The 19,338-nt window shown below is 40.2% G+C and overlaps 3 protein-coding genes across 5 annotated transcripts; 1 reads left to right on the forward strand and 2 right to left on the reverse strand.

Moving 5' to 3' along the window:
* On the reverse strand, positions 1,456–2,779 carry LOC109719893 (geranylgeranyl diphosphate reductase, chloroplastic-like). Its single transcript, XM_020246730.1, has one exon. The coding sequence runs from the start codon at positions 2,595–2,597 to the stop codon at positions 1,548–1,550; it is 1,050 nt and encodes a 349-aa protein (XP_020102319.1). The 5' UTR covers positions 2,598–2,779; the 3' UTR covers positions 1,456–1,547.
* Positions 10,585–12,427, reverse strand: LOC109719892 (neurofilament heavy polypeptide-like). Its single transcript, XM_020246729.1, has one exon. It carries the CDS (start codon positions 12,408–12,410, stop codon positions 10,659–10,661), a length of 1,752 nt encoding a protein of 583 aa, XP_020102318.1. The 5' UTR covers positions 12,411–12,427; the 3' UTR covers positions 10,585–10,658.
* LOC109719881 (probable complex I intermediate-associated protein 30) lies at positions 13,187–18,841 on the forward strand. 3 transcript variants are annotated; one of them, XM_020246714.1, is made up of 7 exons: positions 13,187–13,362; positions 14,835–14,948; positions 15,591–15,647; positions 16,189–16,280; positions 17,460–17,540; positions 17,659–17,757; positions 17,911–18,841. In XM_020246714.1, exons 1-7 carry the CDS (start codon positions 13,311–13,313, stop codon positions 18,094–18,096), a joined length of 681 nt encoding a protein of 226 aa, XP_020102303.1. In that variant the 5' UTR covers positions 13,187–13,310; the 3' UTR covers positions 18,097–18,841. The 3 variants fall into 3 exon arrangements, with proteins under 3 accessions (XP_020102303.1, XP_020102305.1, XP_020102304.1); XM_020246716.1 differs by lacking the exon at positions 13,187–13,362 and having other exon boundaries at positions 14,833–14,948; positions 15,578–15,647; XM_020246715.1 differs by lacking the exon at positions 13,187–13,362 and having other exon boundaries at positions 14,842–14,948; positions 15,563–15,647.

The following is a 19,338-nucleotide window of genomic DNA, read 5'->3' on the forward strand; positions in this document are numbered from 1 at the left end:
AATAGTACCAAGGACTTGATACTATTGATAGTATAGTAACAATATATATATATATATATATATTATTACTCTACTATTATACTTAATTATAAAATATTAATTTTTCAATCAAATTAAGTAAATATAAGTTTTCTAGTTTTACATTTATTAAAACTAATTTGTGTTAATAAAAGTAAAATCTGGATTTTAAGCCATTGACTTTTAATATGATGTGATAAAAAAAATCCGACCCGGTTTAATTACAACCGGATTGGTTCACCTATTTAATGGTTGACTCCTGATTTGAATGGCTGAAAATAATTTTTTAACTAATTTTTCAATCAAATTAAGTAAATATTAGTTTTCTATTTTTACATTTATTAAAACTAATTTGTGTTAATAAAAATAAAATCAACTAAGTGGATTTTAAGCCATTGACTCTTAATATGTTGTGATAAAAAAAAATCTGACCGGTTTAATTACAATCAGATTGGTTCACCTATTTAATGGTTGACTCCTGATTTGAATCGCTGAAAATAATTTTTTGATTGATTTTATTCAAATGTTTGAATCAAACTGCTTTATCGACTGAGTCACGGTTTGACAAGTCGAACCTACCTATTCGATTTGATTTTTAAAATTACATACTTTGCAGTATAAGCATGCAATTTTATTGGTTTGGGTTTGTGTGTATATATNAGTGCGCTAGACTCGAGAAGTAGTGCAGTGCAAGGGCGACATGACAGAACCCCAGCAGCAAGCTACCGTGGGTGGACACTCCCCCACAAAAAATTAATTTAATATCGAGTTGGCACATGGTTAAAAATTATTGATTTTGAATCCTTTCGACTGCTAGGTAAATGATATCGAAAAATCGCAAAAATTATTTTCTAGCAACTTTAAATACGCTAGATCAAGTCTAGCGGAGCTGATCGTCGATTCGGAAGTCCCATAATCGAAAACGGCTCAGGAGCACGAAGGGTTCCGTGCTCCCGAGAGCACACAAGACCTACTATAAATATATATAGAAAGAGAGAGAGAGAGAGTTGGACTGGGCTACTATTAGTAGCAAAATTCTATTGTTGCTATCAGTTTTTTAGACATTGGATCAACTCTTTTCATCATTTCTAATCATTAGATTAAATACTATAACCCAGTGGCGACCACTCAACCTTAGGGGAATCACTCAACTCTAACTGACTAATATCATTCTAACCCTATAATTTTTTATCCAAGAGTTCGTTTTACTATTAATAGTATCCGCCTAATTCCCTCGTGTCGTAGTGTGTGTGTGTTGTGTGGTGTGTGTGTGTGTGTATATAAATATTCAAAATTTCGGAGTGTCAACGTACAAATGCCAACTTACTTGCATTTGTAAAAAGGATTAATTATGATATATATATTTTTTCAAATTTCCGGAGCAAAAATATCTAAATATTTTTGCTCTAACTTTGTAATATCTGATCCCATGACACAATTTCAAACGGATTGAGCCCGAAGAGCAATATTATTTGGGAAAATGGTAACACATACATGCAGCAGGACACAGACATTCCCTTGCTACGAGTTTACAGACTCCTCAGCCGCTCCACCTCCCTGCCCAGGATGGTGGCCCTGAGCAGACTGCCGGCGGACTTCCACAGCAGGCCCAGGTCGTCGAGCGGGCGTCCGGCGGCCATCTTCTTGTGCAGGTAGCTGTCGAAGGTCATCCGCTGCACGTACTCGTCGCCGCAGAGCTCCACCAGCGCCTCCCGCGCCGCGTTGCTGCCGTAGAACACCCGCTGCAGCGCGTCCAGGAACCGGAACGTCCCCGCGAACTCCTCGTCCCACCTGCGCAGGTACTCCCGCTTCAGGTCCGCCTCCGCCACCCTCCCCTTCTCCTTCCAGATCCTCACGATCGCGTCGCCGCACATGCGCCCCGACTTCGCGGCGAAGTAGATGCCCTCGCCGGAGCACCGCGCCACGTACCCCGCCGCGTCGCCCACGAGGGCGGCGCGCCCGGCGACGCGGCGCGGGCGCGGGTGCTCGGGGATGGGGTGGGCCTCGACGCGGACCACGACGCCGCCGGCCAGCTTGGGCGCGGCGCGGGCGCGGGCCGCGGCCTGGAGGCGGCGGATGGCGGGCTTGGCGGCGGCGGTGCCGGTGCCGACGGCGACGTGGTCGCACTTGGGGAAGACCCAGGCGTAGAAGTCCGGGGACACGTCGTCGCCGACGTACATCTCGGCGAGGTCGGCGTAGGCGGCCATGCCCGCGGGGGGGAGGCGGACGCGCTCCTGGAAGGCGATGGCGGTGGAGTAGTCCCCCGCGCCGATGCAGCGCGCGACGCGGCTGTTGGCCCCGTCGGCGCCGACGACGACGTCGACGGCGAGGGTGGAGGTGGCCGGACCGGCGCCGGCGCCGGCGCCGGAGGGGATGTAGTGGAGGAGGTAGGGGTGGAGCGGGGAGGAGGGGAGGGAGAGGGAGGTGAGGAGGGCGGGGAGGAGGTGGGCGCCTTGGGACTGGGCGCGGGAGCGGAGGAAGGAGTCGAGGACCTCGCGGCGGAGCATGGCGATGTGGGCGGCGGGGCGGAGGTGGCGGGAGAAGTCGGAGGCGAGGTTGGAGGGGGAGAGGAGGCGCATGCGGGTGACGCGGCGGTCGACGAGGGAGGCGGGGATTGGCGAACTCGTCGAGCATGGCAGGGGGATGGCGCCGCCGCACGGCTTCGCCCCCCTGGGCTCCGCTCCAGCAGGAACGTCTCCACCCCGCCCGCCGCCAGCGCCTCCGCGCAGCACGCCCCCGCCGGCCCCCCGCCACCACCGCCACCGCAGCGCCCGCACACCCCCCGCCCCCGCCCCCGCCCCCGAGCCCATCACGCGGCCGCCGCGCCGCCGCCTAGGGTTAGGGTTAGGGTTTGGAGATCGGATCTGGAGGCCGGAGGAGAAGGAGGAGGAGAGGGACATGGTTGCAGCGGTGGCGGCGGCCATGGTAGTCCGATCACGATCAGGTTCTTTTGTTAATTAGGGTTTAGGCTGCTAAAAAGCTCCACTAGTGGCTCTGCTACTATTTTTTTTTTTTTTTTTTTTTTTTAAATCTTAAGCAGCAGATGGAAAGCTTTCAAATAGGGTCTCCGCTAATGTTTCGTCCTTGCGACATACAATACGATACAACTTCGAGTGGTGCCCAGGAGTGCAGGTATTCATTGTTTTATTTATGGGTAAACTTCAAATACCTCCCTATGGTTTCACACTTTCTCACTTTAGTATTTTATAATTTAAAATGCATTAAATTAGTCTATGTGGTTTCACATTTTCTTACTAAAGTACCCTATGGTTTAAAGTGTATCACGTTAGTATCCCGTGGTTTCATTTTTCTCTTTTTATTATCCATTTCACTAATTTTTTTCGTTTAATCAGTGACAAAGTTAAAATTAAAGAGTACTAAAGTAAATATTCGATAAACCGAGATAGGGTACCAGAAGTTTTTTGTATATAATTTAATGAAATATTAACGGAGGAAAAAAAAAACAGTGACAAAATTAAAACTAAAGGGTACTAAAGTTAATATTCGATAAACCTAAATAGGGTATCTGTAGTTTTTGGTATATAATTTAACAAAATATTAACAGAAGAGCTGACAAAAAGAGAAAAATAAAACCACAGGGTATTAAATTGATGCACTTTAAAACACAAGGTACTAAATTGATACATTTTAAATCATAGAGTATTAAAATAAAAAAAGTGCAATAAGTTATTTACTTATTTATTTATATTTTTTTCGTTCATTGAATGTGGTACAGCAGATTACTAGAACAAAAATTTCGTGGGGGGCCTCAATCGTGGTACAATAATCGATTCATTAGTAATGTCTAGTTTGATTTCAGAAAAAAGTACAAATATTTTTTAAACTTCGGTGACGTTTGGATTGGATACAAGAGAGGTGATAAGTACCGAAACAAAAAGTCATTGGGTGGAAACAAGTTGTTCCCACCCATACCCAAGTTGTTCCCACCCATATCCCACCCATATCCATATGGATGGGAACAACTTGTTCCCATCCAGGGTGTCCACCGCCCGCCCCCCCCTCCCCCCCCCCCCCCCGCGGCCCGCCCCATGCCGTAGCGTAGAGACTAGAGACAGAGAGAGAGATTTTTATTTTTAAATTAAAATTTAAATTTTAAAATTTATAATTTATAATTTCAAAATTAAAATTTATAATTTATAATTATAAATTTTAAAGTTTAAATTTTAAATTTGATATTATTTTTAAATTTTAAATTTGAGTATTTTATATTTTTTAAATTTAATTTGGTCTTAAATTTAAAATTTGATATTTAAATTAAATTTTAAATTTTTAATTTAAAAGTTAAAATTTAAAATTTAAATTCAAAAAGTAAAATTTAAAAAAATTTAAATTCAAATATAATGAGAGGGGTAATATTATTATTTTCTATTTATAATCATCAACTATTTCTTTTATTCCCAATAACCATCCAAACACAATTTTTCTAGTTCCAGCTTATACTCACATTTTTATCCAAATTAAAAAATACTCTTGTTCTTACAAAAATTCATACTTGTAGCTACTCCTGAAATAACTAGTTCTTACTAATTTCCGAACCAAACGAAGCCTAAAACAATGTAGCAAATAGGCTTGTCTAAACTTTCTAAAGTAATTTAATAGGCACATTAAAACTTATCTCTTCTATTATAATGCTTTGAAAAAAAAATTAAAAATGAATTATTTAATTTATTTTTATTCGTGAAAGAGAAAAAAAGTAATTTTTTTTGGTGCTTTAGAACTTTACAAGTTCGTGTTTAATTAGTAACTTTAAATTAAACTAATCATTCTCAACTGCATTGAAAGTGGATCTTCCTCGAAGTCGTCTTCAAATGAGAATCGCAACAGCTCGGTGATGATCCATGTTTTCCTTTTCAGATTTCTTTTGGTATCGGATAGCTCTGTGTAGTGCACGGGAAAGTAAAAAAAGAAAAAAAGAAAAAAAAGGTTTTTGGATGATTTATGTGATGTTGCAGTAGTTCCATATTTGATGAAAATGAAAAATGGCAAATGGAAAAGAGATTGTTTGGGGGTATATAAGGATCAATGTTTCTATTGCTAAAAAACTCGGGCTTAAGCATTTTGGATAAGTGGTTCAGGCTCGGCAAGTTACTAGTATTACATTATCCGTGTTGCCCCAGTAGTCCCATATTGGATGGGTACAAGACCCTTTATGGGTACATAAGAATCATGACTCTAATATTAATAACTTGCGCTTATGCATGACTTAAGAATTTTGGATTAGTGTCGGACTCTGTGTGTCGCAAGTACATGGCGCATCCCACTAAAAAATATTATATTTTTTATTTTACTTTTTTCTATGCGTGTATTAACATGATGAATATTTTGACTTTTTGATGAATGCATACAAACTCTTTTTAAATGATATAAATAAATTATGTATGGTGAAAAATTTTTTACTTTAAAATATATGAACTATCAATAAGAATTTTATTAACTTTCATTCATATGAGAAGTATAATAATATTTTAGCAAAATTAATATTATATATATAATGAATTAGGCTACTGTACTATTAATAGTACCAAGCGCTTAGTGCTATTAGGGCAATTCTGATCAGTAGGTAGATAGGCCTTGTTGACAGTATAGCGGAATTAACTGTACCTGTAAACACCATCTGTCTTTTCTTTTTTTCTTTGTTTCCGTCTCCCTTGAAGCCTTGATGCTTCACCCATGTAGCTTAATTCACCTCCTAAATGAATGAAGCGGGTAGCATGCTACTTTTTTCTCAAAAAAAAAAAAGCGCTTAGTGCTATTAGGTTTTCGGCCCTTAGATTAAGGAATTTGCGGTTAGGATGATAGTGGTCCCCTAGAGTTGAGTGGGTAGTTAGTTGATAGTATGATTTAATGGATGAAAATGGTCAAAGGAATAAATCTAACGGTGGAAAACTCGATAGCACCAAGCGCTTGGTACTATCGATAGTATAGTAGCTGAACTAAGTTTTACCTTTGACTCCACATAGGAGGTTAATATGTGCTTCTTTTCGATCTTGTGCGGGTAACCTAAACCATTAGGATGGAACCAAATAGCTGAAGGTTTTTGTTTGAATTGGGTCCACATTGCATGGTAATTCTTGATTTGTTTGGGATTAAGACTCAGGCAAATTTAGCTAACAAGTGTTAAGTGAGAAAGTTTTGTTCTCAGGTATCATTAATTCCTTAAAGCATTAAGGGGGAAAATAAAAACTTCTATTCTCTAATACAAAGTCAATCTTGGACCTATCAAAAGTCTCGTGCCAAGAGACATAAGGAAAGTGCTGAATAAAAATGTTATAATGCTGCTAGAGCCAAGTATATGCAATTCGGAAAGTGAAGTTTAGAGAATTTGACTTCATACTCCTCTAGGAGGAAGTTAAGTTCTTATAAATTGCCGCTTTTTATTGTTTTCAAACTTTATTTTATTGCTTTCCCTTAAACCAACTTAATGAAGTGTTTATTTAGAGGTTACAGCAGTTAGGAAGTATAATTCTAAATTAATGTGATCACTTTTCATTTGTTTGATTTAGAAGGGATGAAGTGAAGTTCCAAACAATAGAAGATTAGTGACTTTTTAGATTTGGCTTCCTTGTGAGGACGTCGAGTTCTCACAAATTCACTTTTCCATTTCTATATACTTTACCTCCAGCCAAATATCTCTTAACCTGTATAAGCAGAAGTGTAATTTCATTTTGGGACTATACTTCCTGTCTGTTATTTATCTCCAACCAAACACCCCTTGGACTTGGAGTAATTGTTACTGGATGAAGAGGTCATTATTTTTCATCCCCTTGATCTTATTCAAAGTTCATATCTTGGTTAATACAACAAGTCTTGAACATTGCTAAGGGGAGCATTGAATGCAAAACCTTAAACCGGTGCTTTCTATGAAATAGATTGTCTCGTAGTATTAGAATTTAGAGCAGTAGTTTCTCAGTTTGAATCCGATCAGATTTATCCCATTTAATTAAAAATCCTCGATATGTTTGATTTATTCAACTTGTTGGGTCTAATAGAAGTTTCTAGACTGGATACAAGGGTAAAAGAAAGAACGTAGAATAGGTTTTTTTTTTTTTTTTTAAAGAGCAAGAAACCTGTAATGAGATTAGCTTTGCTGAGACAAATCAAGAACAAACACATAAAATGAATTGCAATTTAACACAAAAGCTTAAGTCATCAGTTTTGGATCTAATGGCAAATTATTGTCCTTTAGAATTTAAATAGGCCTAAGACATGCACATTGAATTAAACAGGTGGACTCTGTTTTCCCCAATTGAATGGTGGATGGATTTGGTAGTATTTAAACTCAGGTCCCCTACGTGGGTGCTGTCCTAATAAACCATAATTTTTGGAGCATCATAAGATGGTAAATAATTAATAGTATCTTCGTATATGGTATTCAACACTTTGCCACATGTATAAGCTCGAGATTTTTAATAGGCATGATCTGTGGACTTTGAATCAAAGAAATGGAGGGGTTTTTGGTTAAAAGCTTGACCGACATGATGGGACTCAAATTCGAGATCTCTTGCTCTGATAATATATGATGCACGTAATCTTTTAATAGGTAAGCCTTTAGGAAATGCTATTTAAGCATAAGAGCTATGTCCTTAGTGTGAATTGCTTGATGGATAGAATGCAATTTAGAAGGGTTGTTGGATCTCAAATATATTATTGTATTGTACTATGAGTAGTGTTATGGGTACCTCATGAAACTCTAAAATATCGTTGATAAGTCAGCTCTGCAATGTGGCAACTCGGTAGTGGTTTTAACTCTTTAGACCTGATGTTTAAATTAGATGCCACGTTTGAAAGTTGACTCATCAGCAATACTTTGGAGTTTCTTTTGAGATAACTATCGCATCACTCTATCTCCACTTGGATTTTTGCTTCATCGATGCCTTGACACCACCAAATGAGGATAGTGCATGTGTTTTAGACTTGTTTTTGGAACATTTTCTTTATTGAAGAAACAGAAGCTAGGTGTAGCCAACTAAGAGGCTAGAGCTTCCTTTTGGAGTGGAAAGCTGAAATGATCTTCTAGCTCCCAAAGGCGAAAGTTCCAGTAAGCTAATTTTAGCTCTTAAAGAGCCATTGAGGCAATTTTAAGGAAAATGATGCAAGGCTTATTCCGTATTTCTACTTGAACAACTCTTTTCAGAAGCTCTGGTTGACCCTAACAGGCCTGTACATGGTAATTTGAGTTGCCACGTTGTTTCTATGTTCTTAAAGTATTAGTGCAGGTAGGATTGACTGTTATCTAACTGCATCCTCTTTCACAATTTCATCGTTTTGCATTTCACTAGGCATTACAAATCTTTACAATGTTGGTTTGGCTCCCTATGATGTTTATTTTTCTATTTTGCTAGAATATTGGTCTAATCGGTGCTACTTCTAGCTTAATAAGTAATGTTATGGAGACCTCAAAGTTATTGCAAAATGTTGTTGATGAGTCGGCTTTGTCTCGTGGCAGCTTGATGTCGGCTTTGTCTCGCGGCAACCTACTTATTTAATTTTTCATATTTGAGATCCAGTTTAAATGTCATGTTTGAAAGTTGACTCCTCAACAATATTTTGAGGTGCCTTTTGAGGTATCAATAGCAAAACTTCAGTTCCGCGATTTATCGACTTTTTCATTGTTCATTGTTCTCATTAAGCATATCCAGCAACCACTGAATGAGGATGCTTCTTGCATCTTGGCTTGGCTTCTGCTATAGCTTCTAGGTGCTTAGCTAACCAAAATGCTACAGTTTCGTGTTGTTGTGAGATGCCGATATGAGTTTCTAGGCAAAAGCTCCAATATAGAGCTTATGCTTTTAGCTAACGGGGAGTTGTCGGGTCAACTTGAGAAGAAAATCAATTTAGCCTTCCTCACACAACTGTGCTAAACAACATATGTTAGAAGCTGCATCAAACCATAAAGAAATGAACAGTAGCACAGTGTTGGACATGATTTCTGAAGTGATACATCAGATTTCTCAGGAGGAATTGAATTTCAGTTTAGTTTGAATAGGATTGAGTCAGTTTAGTTTCAATAGGATTGAATCTTATTTGGTTTACTTGCTGTCGGAACAATTTTTCAGCTTTACCCTACTTCGATGTAATTTGAAATGGCTTTTTACATGATATTTTGAATAGTAAAATTAGTTGATGAGAGTTCAAGCCCAAGTTCAAGTTGATAGTTGGTACACAAGATAAATGCTGTAAAATAACTCCAGCCAATACAATTGATTAAATAAATTCAGATAAAAACCTTTGGACCAATCATCGAAAAACTTGCACATGCATGGTGGGACTCGTAAATTTGTGCTCAAGTATGTAATGATGAGCTAGAATGCTTTCGGAAGCATTAGAGGACCAGTGCGTCAACTTTTTCACGCGTCAGATACATAGCAATTCATGTGTTGAACAATGAATGTGAATCTTGACGTACATCAAACAAGCTCGAATCCTAAAGCGGGCAACGATCTCGATGTATATTCGATTGACCAAAAAAAGTGGCATCGTCAGTGTAAGGCCCGCTTTTTTGCCAATCGAATTGCCCTTGTGATTTGTGCATATGACGTGCGAAATAGTGGAAGTATCGGCCCTCCAATGCTTCAGAAAGCATTCTATTTCAATTGCACTTTTTGGGGTGGCAGGATGATCACTTGTAGGCTGATTTTCGTGTTTTTAGAAAATCTTGTACCAGCATATGAGGTAGCTGTCAGTATTGTTCCAGTAAGAATTTGTGGATAAGAAAATTGTGTTCATGTACACTGTTGAGTTAGAATGCTTTCGCAAGTATTAGAGGACTAGTGCTTTCACTTCTTCGCTCGTCAATTGCCCACGACTCGTGCGTGCGACTGAGAGGGCGAGAATCTCAGATGCATTATGAAGCCGAGGATCTTGAAGCTTTCTAAAGAAGCAAACGCATTGGGTCGGTTGCTGCGCTGCTTTTCTGCGCGTTCAGTTGCTCTTCAGATTTGTGCGCGTGCATTGTTTGCGCCTGCAGCCCGATGGGCATCGAGCCGTTGGACATTTTGAAACGTGCGGGCACGACGGTGACGTGAGAAATAGCGGAAGCACATGAATTTGTAGCTTGCAGAAAGAATTATGGCTCAACTACCTTAGCTTAAATTTTTTTTTTTTCCTTTTTTTTGCAGGACAGGAAACTGTTTTCATGGTGAGGAAGGAACTTTTGGTCCCAGATGAAAAAAGTGGAGTGAAAAGCGAAAATTTTCTCTTTGTTTATGCTATAAAATTACGGTGGTGATCATAGTCACAGAAGCATGTAGCTACTAAGATATAAAATTGGATGCTGTTGAAAACGCATCTCTTATTTTTAGCCAAGTACATGGTTCACACTACATCCTTTCTTTTTTTGTTTTTTTGTTAGGTTATATATGCTTTCATATGACGAGGATACTCTTTTTTTAAAAAATAACTGTAAATTGCGCTTTCAATAAGAATTTGTAGATGGTCGTTTTGGGACCTAAATTATGTGGTATTATAATGTTTTTTTTTTTTTGAGCTTTGTCATATCTAACAAGTTAAATAGTAGTTCCAATTAAGATGACAACAATTGCATTATTTTCACTCACTCTGCATTATTTACTCCTGATCCTTAAATATAATAATTACCAAGAGAGAAGAAAAAAAAAAGATTAAGGAGATTGAGTATCTGCCTCCGTACTCTCCAATTCAGAGCATTCCCTGCGGTTCGCCTCCGCCGCATCAGACTCCTTCGCCTCCGCCACATCAGACCCCTTTGCCTCTGCCGCCGCAGAATCCTTTGCCTCCACGGCTGACTCCTTTGCCTCCGTTGCCAGCTCATTCGCCTCCGGCACGGCTGTCTTTGCCTCTGTTGCTGGATCCTTCGCCTCCGGCGCCGTTGTCTTCACCTCTGTTGCCGCCTCCGTTGCCTCCTCCGTTGCCGCCTCCTTCGCCTCCGGTGCGGCTGTCTTCGCCTCTATTGCCGGATCCTTCGCCTCCGGCACGATTGTCTTCGCCTCTGTTGCGGCCTCTGTTGCCGGCTCCTTCGCCTCCGGTGCGGCTGTCTTCGCCTCTATTGCCGGATCCTTCGCCTCCGGCACGGTTGTCTTCGCCTCTGTTGCGGCCTCCATTGCCGGCTCCTTTGCCTCTGGCGCGGCTGACTTCGCCTCTGTTGCCGGCTCCTCCGCCTCCAGCGCGGCTGTCTTCGCCTCTGTTGCGGCCTCCGTTGCCGGTTCTTTCGCCTCCGGCGCGGCTGTCTTCGTCTCTGTTGCGGCCTCCGTTGCCGGCTCCTTCGCCTCCGGCGCGGCTGTCTTCGTCTCTGTTGCGGCCTCCGTTGCCGGCTCCTTCGCCTCCGGCGCGGCTGTCTTCACCTCTGTCGTGGCCTCCTCTGCAGCCGCCTCCGTCTCCGCCGCCGCGATCTTCCCCAACCTGATGAGGCTCCTACTCGCCAAGACCGCTGCCGGGGAGTCAATCTCCTGCGCCGCCCTCGCGTGGAGGCATTGCGCCGCCTTGTACGCCGCGGTCCTCAGCTCCGTCGAATCTCCGGGGCCCAAAAGGCAATGCCCCACGATCCTCAGCATCGGCTGGAACAGCTCCCACGGCAACGGAATCCTCTTCCCCTCCACCTCTCCTTCAAAATCGCTTTTTTGAGAAGCAGAAGCAGAGGGGGAGCTCCCCTGTTTCTGGGCCTTAAAAATCGCACCTTGGCCACTCCACGCAATGCAAAACTCGCAAAATTCGAGCTTGGAGAAGTTGGGCATTTGGGAGATGTTGCTGTAGTAGAGCTCCAGCGTGACCCCGACTATGCGGGCTCGCCTCGTGGATCGGACGGTGCCGTGGGGCTCCAGAGCAGGGGAGACGACAGCGGGGCAGGTGGCGGATGAGGAGGAACTGAGCTCGCCGGCTTCAGCTGCAGCCTTCTTGGACGGCGGCTTCACCTCGTGGTAGACGCTAGGGGCGGCGAGGGAGGGGAGGGTCACGGTCTCGGGCTCGCCGCCGCGGCGGACAGTCTCGTGGGCGTAGAGGGCGAGGAGGACGGCCTCGAAGCCTGCGAGGGGGTGGCGAGGTCCAGAGGGGGAGTGGGAGGAGGAGGAGGAGGAGGAGGAGGAGGAGCGGGAGAGGTAGGCGCCGGCGAGGGTGGGGAGGAAGCTGAGGACGGCGAGGCGGAGGGCCGGGACGGCGGAGTGGAAGGTGTCGTAGAGCCAGCGGCAGAGGTGGTCGTCACCGGCGCCTGACGAGGGGAGGCGGAGGCGGCGGGAGACGGCTGCAGATACGACGGGGTCGCGGAGGAGGGCGGAGGCGGGGTCGTTGGAGAACGGGAGGTGGGGGTCGGGGAGGGGGCCGAGGACGGCGGAGAGGGAGTTGACGGCCGCTTGGGTGCATTGGGAGGAGGAGGTGTCGGAGGCGGCGGAGGGTTCCGGCATGTCGGCGGAGAGCTCGGTCGCCATGCGCGGTGGAGGAGAAGGGAGGAGAGATGAGGAGTTTTGTGTAGAGGTGGTGGAGGAGAGTTAAAAGTGGAGGGAGGGACTTAAAACTTGACCGGTTTGTTAACTAACTATTAACGGTCACATAGATCATAGATCTATGGGCAAAATTACATTTTGGTCCCCTGACAATTAGTTCATTAATTTTTAATTCGAGGTAATCTCTATCTCGAACTTTCTATATTACTTTAATTAAATTTTGCTATATAATTTTAGTCTCTTAAGCATTGCTCTTTTTCAGAGCAACGATGCGGCTTTTGAGTCCGTAAATTTTATATCCTTTGAGAGATGATATAATTATTTTTAGTTAAGATATAATTAAATAATTTTTTATAAAATAATTCAATTGATACGAAAATTAAAGTGTAATAATTTAATTATAATAAATTAGAGTTGAATGACCCATTTAATTTCGTGATTTGGTGTGAGCTGCGATGTAAAAATAACTTAACTATTTTCGTATGGTAGGGTGTAATTTACTTTAAAGAAAAACTAAAATTAAAATAATTAAATTTGATAGTGTCGATCCAACAAAAATAAAGGAAAAAATAAACAAAAAGAAAAAAAAAGCAGCATTGGATCCCATGTAAATTCACATATTGTTGAGGGCGCTCAGTGCAAAAACCATTTTTCGTGGCGCGGTTCACTGGACCAGGTCTAGACAATATTACTCCAACCCCTTAGGTCCAAAATCCCCGCACCATGGTTCGGTTCAATTCCGGTTCGATTCCGGTTCACTCGACCCTCTCGCTGTTTCCACCTCTCTCTCTCTCTCTCTCTCTCTCTCTCTCCCCTCGCCGAGGAGAAGGGGCGGCGCCGCCGCTCTCCGCCGCCGTAGCCATGTCGAGGTTCCGAGCTCTCCTACAAGCTTCGCTCAACGCCACCAAGAGAGGTTGCGTAATCCCATCCCACAACCCCCAAATCTTGAAAAGAAACAAAAACCCAGTAATTAGTTATAATATGAGGAGATTAGTTAGCGATTAATTGTTAGCTGTTTGTTTCTGATTTAATCTTTTTGTGTTGTTTATTTTTTTCAATTTTTTACGGATTTTTACTACCTTTGGATTGGTTTGTGAGATGGGTATTTGGTGAATTGGGTAAAAGAGTTGATCTTTAGGTTGTTTCATTTGTTCCCACAGGTCACTACTATATAGTTCTATTTGATTTTGCGCGAATTTTAGGTGGCATTGAGAAGTTTATATCAATATTTTCCACCGAAGGAGCCATAAAAACATTTACGGTGTTTGTAAAATGGATAGTAGTTAATCACATGTTTGGTTTTACTGGAAATATGTGAAATCCCAAATGGAAAAACCTAATTCTGTGATGATAACTGATGAGTATTGAGCATAGTGTAGCAGGTGAAAATATGCATTGTTTCCATCCGTGGAATAATGGCAAATCAGAATAAAACTGCGAACTTTACAGCGTGAGCTGATATCTAAATTTGAAATGATGTTCTTCTTTTTTTATGTTTTTTTTAAAAAAAAATAGAAACATGGCACAAAATCTTGCCCGAATTAATCCAAACATTACTCCCCATTTCGGTTTGGCCGGACCCTAGTGTTTCGATTTTAGCAGTTTTAGGGTTCGAATGTAAATATTAGCTAGAAAGTCAGAATATTTCGAAATGCTCGAAAGGAATATTGAGAGAATGAGAATTTTCTGCCATATTTAGTATTGTGACTTTTATGCACACTGAAATGATTTTGCATTACATTTGTGAATAACCTGGTTTACTATCATGTTATCATCTATCAAGGAAAGGAAAGCGTGTTGAAAGAAGTAATATCGTTGATCCATGGACTAGTTTCATGGATATGTACATGTATCACAATTTAGTCCTACGAGCTAGTTTCAGCTTGTTTGGATCTGTGAAAATATATTTTTTTAAAATTCATTTTATGAAGTATTTAATTAGCGATGGTATTTTTGGTCGGCTGATTGAAATAGTTTTCAGTTTCCATGTTTTGACCAAGCTTCAAAATATGGGAATTACGTCCGGTTATTATTATGCTTATCGGTTTAGAGGCAATTATTTTATTCCAATATGAACAAATGATAGGTTTAGAGCAATCTTCCCTTGTCCTGTTAGTAGAAATTCTTGAGATAACCTAGTTCTTTCGATTTGGAATTTATTTATTCCTGATTTACTTCTGTAACTATCACTTTCCTGGTATATTATTGCTCTTCTTTGTAAAAATCAATGCCCATTTAAAAATCATAGGATGCATAGTTCTACGTTTTTATTAGAGTTCCTGTCCGGAACTAATTCTTGTCCAATATTTGCATCGGTTATTGCTTTTTAACCAGAATCAGAAATTCGTTCCTGAATATGTCATTAAGTTTTACGTTCATATGCAGCCTTCGCATGGAATGTAGAAGATCTAATGCCACCAAGCGAAAGATATGTGTTCAGCTTTAATTCTAAAGAGGAACTTAAAAAATGGCATTTGTACTCTGACTCAGAATATGGAGGTATGTCCTTCTCTTTAACTTTTTTTAAATATGTCCTGCTGTGTCAAGTATTAGCCTTAGAAGAAGGTAACATTTGTTTTGTACGAACTTACATAGACATCTTTTATACTAACATAAGATTGGTGTACCCTTAAAACTTTCGTCACGGCGTTTAAAATCTAAGTGGGTTCTGTGTTGTCGATTGCAACAATTCTTCCACAATGGTATCCTTAACAAATAGTGATGCCTGTTTTATGACTTGAATCTTGAACTCAGTAACTTATGCTGTGTTCTATAAATTAAACTCAGTAATTTAGTATTTCCCACGGAAAATTCAGGTGAAATTTGTAAGGTAACTAGCATTAACTTCTCTTTGTAGCATTGAAATCTCTCTATTATTGAAGTGGTTAAAGTGAATTCCTTGACAAGGTGCAATAGGTCATGTTGTTGGAATTTTTAGCAGCTAAGAATGGAATTATAATGTCTAAGTTCATGAACTAAATAGTGTTTAAGTGAAAAGTTTAGTGGCTAAATTATAACACTGCTATTGTACAAAGACTATATATTCAATTTACCGTTTCCCCCCTTCAAGTTTTATGTGGTCAATTTTTTTTAACTCTGTTTATTAAACACAGTCGCGACATTTACAGAGTTCATGTCCAGGTTTATCATCTGCTTCCTTAGAGATCACAGATGCTGATGCTGATGCAGGACTTCGTGGTATGCAGATGTGCTTTTTCTACAACGAGCCCTCTTGAAATGAGCTTTATAATGCCATCAGTTTCAGTCAGCATATTTGCATTAGTACCCTGTCTCGTAGTTCTAGTTTATGAATAATTTTAGATTTCTTTGGTTCTTCATCAAATACAATGTTCGCATTAATTGAAGCAAACAGCCTCAAAAGCTAGTCTTAACATTAAATTCTTTTATGTGGCTTGTATTTATTTGCAAGCCATAAGCATTTGACTACTTTCTTATGCTATATTAGTTGTTCTGTATAAAATCTAGAGTTGCCCATAATATTCATTCTTTTTTTTTTGTTCACCCTTGCTCTTCAGAATTTAGAAATATTTCTGTGCTTTACTCATTATTATAAATCCATACTTTTGGAAGGGAGATGCTTTCTTATTTAGCATGCTTAGGTCGGTTTTGCGTCCATTTTTTCATTTTGTTCACTGATCCTAGTTACATTTGGCTAAGGACTTTAATTTTACTTGGGTTTTAAGTGTCAACTAATTTTCAACCATGGCCTTTACTATAGGGGTTTTTTCTGGCAATCTTTCCTTGGACTTAATAGAGGGTTCCTCATGGAGAATGAGGCGAAGCGGTTTTTGTGGAATGCGGTCAAAGAAGGTATTTTCTGTACTCATCTTTTGAGGAAAATCACTATTTTTTTTTTTTTTTGGTTCTTTGGTTTGATTGTAGCAGACTATTGACCATATTGGGTGGTTGATTACATTCTGATCCCGGCATATTATTTTTCACCCAAGGATTAATGAGGAAGTTATAACTACTGGCAGCTTTTAACTTGACTAGCTTTGAGTTTTTCTCTTTGCTGAACAATGCACTTCAGTTAACTAAGATTATAATCAATGGCTTGTTTGAGATGCGTGTTGGGTACACTTACAAGGGATTTTTTTTTTTGAGAGATAGGTAGCATGCTACCTGCTTCGTTTATTTCATTTAGAAATAAACTTAGCTGGAAATGTGAATCAACTAGGATTCTAACTTGGGACCACGAGTATCAACCGCCAAGCCTTTTGCCACTTGCTCTAGGGACGGTCGGTTTACAAGGGATTTTTTAATTTGTTTTGGCCAGCAAGTTCCTTTTATCAGTTGATTGGAAAGTGGAGAAGATCCTTCAGATTTTGGGAGAAAGACTCTGCTTGGATTTGCCTTCACTATGACATGGCATTAAATTCACTAATATTACACTTCAGTTAACTGAGATTATAATCACAGGCTTGTTTGACATGTGTTTGGGGAAAACTTAAGAAGGAATTCACTTTGGGTAATAAGTTCCTTTTACCAGTTGATGAGAAAGTAAAACTGACTTCAAAGTTTTTGTGAGAAAACTCTCATTTGGTTTTGCTTTCATTATGAATTGTCATTAAATTCTATTTGTTCCATTCCTTTCGAGCCATTTGATTGCTTTTACCACTTTCAATTACTTGATTAAAAATACTATGGCAGGAGATGTTATCAATTAGATTTCAAAATTTTCAGGATGCGCCCAGAATCCAAGATGAAATTTCTGATCTTAATGACAGATTACAAAACAGGATGTGTAATTTCCACAATTACATGTATTTGCTATAGATCTTCTCTTAGGCGAAATATGTTATAACGATTAGTTCAAATTTTGCCAGGGTTGTGAAGAAGTATGACCACGACTTTCTTTTAACTTTTTTCCTTTTTTTTAAAAGTTGCTTTTGCATTATTTTTGTTTAGAGCTCTCTTAATAGCCATGATTGTATGAATTCTAGATATATTTTCTGTTCCACTGACAATAATGGATGTCAAATCATCCAGTTTGATGGCTTTATTGACCTTGATGCGTACGATACTATAGCCATGAGGCTTAGAGGTGATGGAAGATGTTATATATCAACTGTAAGTCTCGCTCATCATGACAAAAAGGACTTCTCATCACTTCTTTTCAATCTACTTTCTACATATATAAATTTAAATTGTCCTTTTGTTGCATTTTTTATTTGTTTTTTTGGTATAGATATACACGGAGAACTGGGTTAATTCGCCCGGACAGCAGGAAGATAATTCATGGCAAGCTTTCATTCTCGCACCCAAGGATACATGGCATATCGCAAAGGCTAGTTTTTATTCCCTGTCAAGACTTCCTATGTTTCTTGTCCAATACTGGAATGGAATCATTATGGAATTTCTTTTGCAATTTATGTGATTTCCAGTGCCAAAGGGAGAAGACACATGCATTCTAACATAGAGAACAAATTACTTATTTCAGATTCCTTTAGATCGATATTTGCCGACGTGGAGAGGAAACGTGATCGATGCCAAGTTAGAGATGAACCCATCCCGCATCGTCGGGATGTCTCTCTCCGTAAATGCAGAGGGTGGTGTTCCCGGTGCCAGGACCGGACCTGGAGACTTCAAACTAGGGATTGATTGGATTAAAGCTTTGAGAACTTAGATATCACGTTTTCAAATGCAGCTTTTTGTTTAAACTCGATTTTAGTTTGACCAACGAAAGATCTTTTCAGTAGAGGTGGCATGCCGGCAGGTTGGCTTGGTGTTTTTCGGGTCTCTATATGGTTGAGTATTGGTTTTGAGTCATTAGGTTCCGATTTTTCTCGGGTTTCAGGTTTTCCGTGGTTCAGATAGCCACATGTTTTGGATCTTTTCGTTTTTCGGTTTCTGGTTTGGATTATCTCATGTTCGAGTTCTTCTCTACTTTGGATTTCACTTTTACTCAGATTAGGTTTTGGATTATCTTGTGTTTCGGCTGCTTTGGGTCAATAAGAAATGGTCTTCTCTGCGTCGAGGTCATTTTCGGTTCCAGATTGCTCCAGGATCAGTTCATTGACTTCTGCATCTTTTTCTTTTTCTTTTTTTAAATCAATTTGTGAATTATGCGTCGAGCCGACTTTTCCCCCTCTGCCTTTCTGTGCGGAATTTCGAGGATTTTTCATATTTTACAGTTGTTCCAGTATGCCATCTAATGTATTGACAATGTACATCAACATGAGTTATCCAAAGAATAACTCCAGATCAAATGAGTTATGGGTGAGTTTTACTTTCTCTCATTTAATAATAATTGGTTCATTATCTGATGATCCCACCAAGGGAAGATATTTTGCTGTGGAATTTGGTGGGAAAAATAAACTAACAATTATGTCTTTGTCACCATAGTTCAAGCAAGGTGTATTCTTGTGACCTTTTTTTTTTTCCCCTTCAATTTTGCCCCTCCAAAGTTCCTTTTTTTTTAATTATAGATATGAGGATGATATCTATGTGTACATGACAAATTTAGTTGGATAGGTTTCACTTGAGGTTCTCGAGTGTCTTAAACTTTTGGGATTGTTTTACTTTGATCCCCTCTTTGTCAGGAGAAATTTTATTTGTACATTCCAAAAGAAGAGTGTAGATCTCACGCCTCCCATCTTATGATTCATAAAAATTCAAATAGTTTTTGATAAAAATAAAAAAAAAAATTGATGTGATAAGTAGACAATTAATGGTCCTCGAATGAAATGGGTTTAAAATATAAACTCTACTTTGGAGTATACCAATAGCAGAGTATACCAATAGCGTTGTTCATTTGTCAATTGTCAGTTTAGGTAAAAAATGTATGGAGACCCCCTCACTTATAGGTATTTCTTGTACACACCCTTCAACTTTTAAATTTTGTGATTCGTGTTTTTATGCTAATTAA

This window comes from Ananas comosus, linkage group 14, assembly GCF_001540865.1.
Source record: "Ananas comosus cultivar F153 linkage group 14, ASM154086v1, whole genome shotgun sequence".
In the NCBI taxonomy this organism is placed as follows: Eukaryota; Viridiplantae; Streptophyta; class Magnoliopsida; order Poales; family Bromeliaceae; genus Ananas; species Ananas comosus.

Bases quoted from the DNA above. Each gene is read 5' to 3' on its own strand.
- LOC109719893 (XM_020246730.1), bottom strand. From the start codon at position 2,597: ATGCGCCTCCTCTCCCCCTCCAACCTCGCCTCCGACTTCTCCCGCCAC.
- LOC109719881 (XM_020246714.1), top strand. From the start codon at position 13,311: ATGTCGAGGTTCCGAGCTCTCCTACAAGCTTCGCTCAACGCCACCAAG. The intron at 14,949-15,590 runs GTATGTCCTTCT...GTTCATGTCCAG, and splicing joins CTCTGACTCAGAATATGGAG to GTTTATCATCTGCTTCCTTA. The intron at 17,541-17,658 runs GTAAGTCTCGCT...TTTTTGGTATAG, and splicing joins GAAGATGTTATATATCAACT to ATATACACGGAGAACTGGGT.
- LOC109719892 (XM_020246729.1), bottom strand. From the start codon at position 12,410: ATGCCGGAACCCTCCGCCGCCTCCGACACCTCCTCCTCCCAATGCACC.